The sequence below is a fragment of the Octopus bimaculoides genome, chromosome 2, assembly GCF_001194135.2.
Source record: "Octopus bimaculoides isolate UCB-OBI-ISO-001 chromosome 2, ASM119413v2, whole genome shotgun sequence".
Classification (NCBI taxonomy): Eukaryota; Metazoa; Mollusca; class Cephalopoda; order Octopoda; family Octopodidae; genus Octopus; species Octopus bimaculoides.
Window position 1 is genome coordinate 45,904,423 of NC_068982.1, and position 3,565 is coordinate 45,907,987.

Below are 3,565 nucleotides of genomic sequence, written 5' to 3' on the forward strand. Positions count from 1 at the left end.
AAACATTAGCACGCCGGGTGAAATGCTTAGCGGTATTTTGCCTGCCGCTACGTACTGAGTTCAAATTCCGCCGAAGTCGACTTTGCATCTCAGCCTTTCGGGGTCGATAAATTAAGTACCAGTTACGCACTGGGTTGATGTAATCGACTTAATCCCTTTGTCTGTCCTTGTTTGTCCCCTCTGTGTTTAGCCCCTTGTGGGTAGTAAAGAAATAAGAAATGTTCATAATTAAGTGTATGAATATCGTTTTACATCCGAGGTCCATCTAACATCCATGTTCTATTCAATGAATGCTGCAAATACGTCCGTAATAATGAAATATATCGTATAAAGCGTTGCGAAAAAAGATGGAATGACCAAGGAATATCAAATCAGACTCAAATGAATATAGCAACGAATGTTTTCCTCTTGTGACAAGAGAACATTCATCAATGCATATGCAGTGCCCCCCCCCCGCTACTTGAACTAACGATTGGATTATTTGGTTAAACAACAGTGGTAATTACAATAAGGATCCTATCATCAGCGAGAAACTTCTATTGTAATAATATCGCAAAGCAGTCTCATGAGAAACGAACGGAGAATAAGGACAGACGAGCTTTGAAAGTCATACACTATCACTCAGACAGCTTCTCTTAAACGACAACAGTAAAACTAAAGACTTAATTGTTCACAGGTAAGAAGTAAGATCTTACGATTTGCAAGTTGCTCACAGATGACCCTATGAACAGTGACATACCTTGCAATCCCTGCTGGATAAACTTTATTCAACAAAGACCAGCAAGAGAAATAATTTGCACAATGACAAATTACATGTATGATTATGTTTCTTCAGAAAGTTTGAGAATTATGACGATAAAATTAAAAAATATAAACTCTCTAAGATATGTGTTCATTACGTCATGTCACAGTGAAAATGCCATGTTTTTACATTTGAACTACGAGAGTTAGATCCAAAATATCTATTAAACGAAAGAAACAGCATCACCCTTAGGCCCGCAGTATATTACTAAAAGTTTTGATTATGTCACATGACAGAGGTAATATACTTGATCAGTAACTTCTCCAGTATCTCATCAACAGATTACTTTTTAAGATGACACCAAGTTGTTAAAGCAAAATACAATACCATCCGTAGAAAGAACGGTCATAGGAAGGAGTTCTGATGTTATATTCATATATTCCAATATAATGAATACTTAAAGCGGCGACCAACCAGTATCGTTAGCACTCTGGGAAAAATGCTTAGCGACATTTCGTCCGTCTTCGCGTTCCGAGTTCAAATTCAGTCGAGGTCGATTTTGCATTTCATCCTTTCAGGGTCGGGAAAACAAGTACCAGTTCGTCTCACCGAAATTTCTAGTCTTGTATCAAAATTTGAAACCAATATAAGGAATCATTTTGGAATATTTCCACCGAAACTACCACTAAATGTAAATGTAGCAACTTTGATTTACAATAGAAAATAAAAATGAATAGATAAATAAAAGCGATGTACAGCGCTGAGGGTAGTAATAAGAACTTCAAAAATTTTGGTTTCTTCCTCCAAAGTATAAATTTACATGTGTACCTTTAATTTTTGGTACAAATGGTTTTGTTAACAATCAGGTAAATAATAATCTGGAGAAGCCGAGGTTTTCAAACGCAGAAGGAAACTGTTGTTGTTGTTGGCACTCCGTCGCTTACGGCGTTAAGGGTTACAGTTGATCCGATCAACGGAACAGCCTGCTCGTGAAATTAACGTGCAAGTGGCTGTGCACTCCACAGACACGTGTACCCTTAACGTAGTTCTCGGGGATATTCAGCGCGACACAGAGTGTGACAAGACTGGCCCTTTGAATTACAGGTACAACAGAAACAGGAAGTAAGAGTGAGAGAAAGTTGTGGTGAAAGAGTACAGCAGGGTTCGCCACCATCCCCTGCCGGAGCCTCGTGGAGCTTTAGGTGTTTTCGCTCAATAAACACACACAACGCCCGGTCTGGGAACTGAAACCGCGATCCAATGACCGCGAGTCCGCTGCCCTAACCACTGGGCCATTGCACCTCCACGCAGAAGGAAACTATCTAATGTGTATTCTGCAATTTCATTCTGTAAATCGAACAGGGAAAATGTGTAATAGTTCTCTGAAATTCAAGATGCAGCTCCATAAATTTGTTGCTATCTTACTTTGAATCAAGGGGTTATGCTTCGTTGCTAATGACAAGACTCTTCTTTGTAGAAAGAGCTACTACAAAACTTAGACTAACAGAAAGTAATATAATTGAAAACATTCGAGAAAAAGAAGAATACGGAAATATTGATAGGAAATGTTAGAGAATACTGGATAACAAAGCTAATGGTAACAGTAACAGTAATCAAAACTGTGATAATAATCACAACCCCCAAACTAATGATGATGATGATGATAAGGAGACAGATTATCATCATCATCATCATCATCATCATCATCATCATCAATATCATTGTCGTCGTCGTTGCTGTCGTCATATCTTCATCATCATTCAGTTATCATCCTCATCATCAAGAGCCCCCCCCGCCCCCACCATTATCACCAACGCCATTGTAGCCATCTTGATCATCGTCGTCATCATCTTCCTCATCTACATGAGCACAACGATGATGTCTATAAAGGTAAGGATGATGCAAACGATTGATGACGACGACGACGACGACGACGATGATGATGATGATGATGATGATGATGATGATGACGACGATGATGTTGCTGATGACGATGGTGTCAGTTAAGATAACAACGATCATAATGGAATACTAATCATGGTGATGATGATGATGGTGATGCGTCTGGCATTCTTGAGGATGATGATAGTTGTTATGACATGAATTACGAAGCGAACGCACGTACGCACATGCACATATGCACACACACGCACACTTACGCATTTACAAATTCACACTTGCACACAAAACCATATCTTTATAATTACGTCTACTGTAACATCACAATACGTGTGTGTATAAATGCAGTCATGTTTAAACGCGTATGGAGTGTATGCCTGAGTACGTGAGTATGAATACATAAGTACTTCTCTTTGTGTTAGTATGTGTTTGTGTGCGAATGAGTGTATATGTACAGTTAACAAAAAAAGATTACTACAATACAGACATTTGTTGAACAACATTCTCTTGACAAGGAAAATAATAACAAAAAAAAAACCCCACGAAACCTCTACAAAAAAACAGTTAACTAATAAATAAAACAAACAAAACCGAGACAAAAAAAATGTAGATAATTAAAAAAGATTAAAAAAAAGAGTAAAGTTAAAGTAAGAAAGACATGATCCAGAGATCAAGATGTCGGAAACAACATAAATTTGGCAGTTCTGATTCTGCCTAATAAAAAACAATTAATACTTGCCGGCGTTGAAGAGCATGCAGTCTGTGGAAATAGAAGAAAAATACAGCTTATTAAACAAAGATAAAAACATACATGTAAATACATAGATACATAGATACATACATAGATACACACATACATACATAAATACATACATACACACACACACACACACACACACACACACACACACACACACACACACA

General features: G+C 37.8%; 1 protein-coding gene across 3 annotated transcripts in view; it reads right to left on the reverse strand.

Moving 5' to 3' along the window:
- Positions 1 to 3,565, reverse strand: part of LOC106874350 (uncharacterized) — a 554,238-nt gene that overhangs the window by 228,350 nt on the left and 322,323 nt on the right. For all 3 annotated transcript variants that reach the window (XM_052976976.1, XM_052976981.1, XM_014922059.2), the window contains one exon: positions 3,381 to 3,401. In XM_052976976.1, the coding sequence (XP_052832936.1) occupies positions 3,381 to 3,401 (21 nt within the window). The remainder of the gene's footprint in view (positions 1 to 3,380; positions 3,402 to 3,565) is intronic.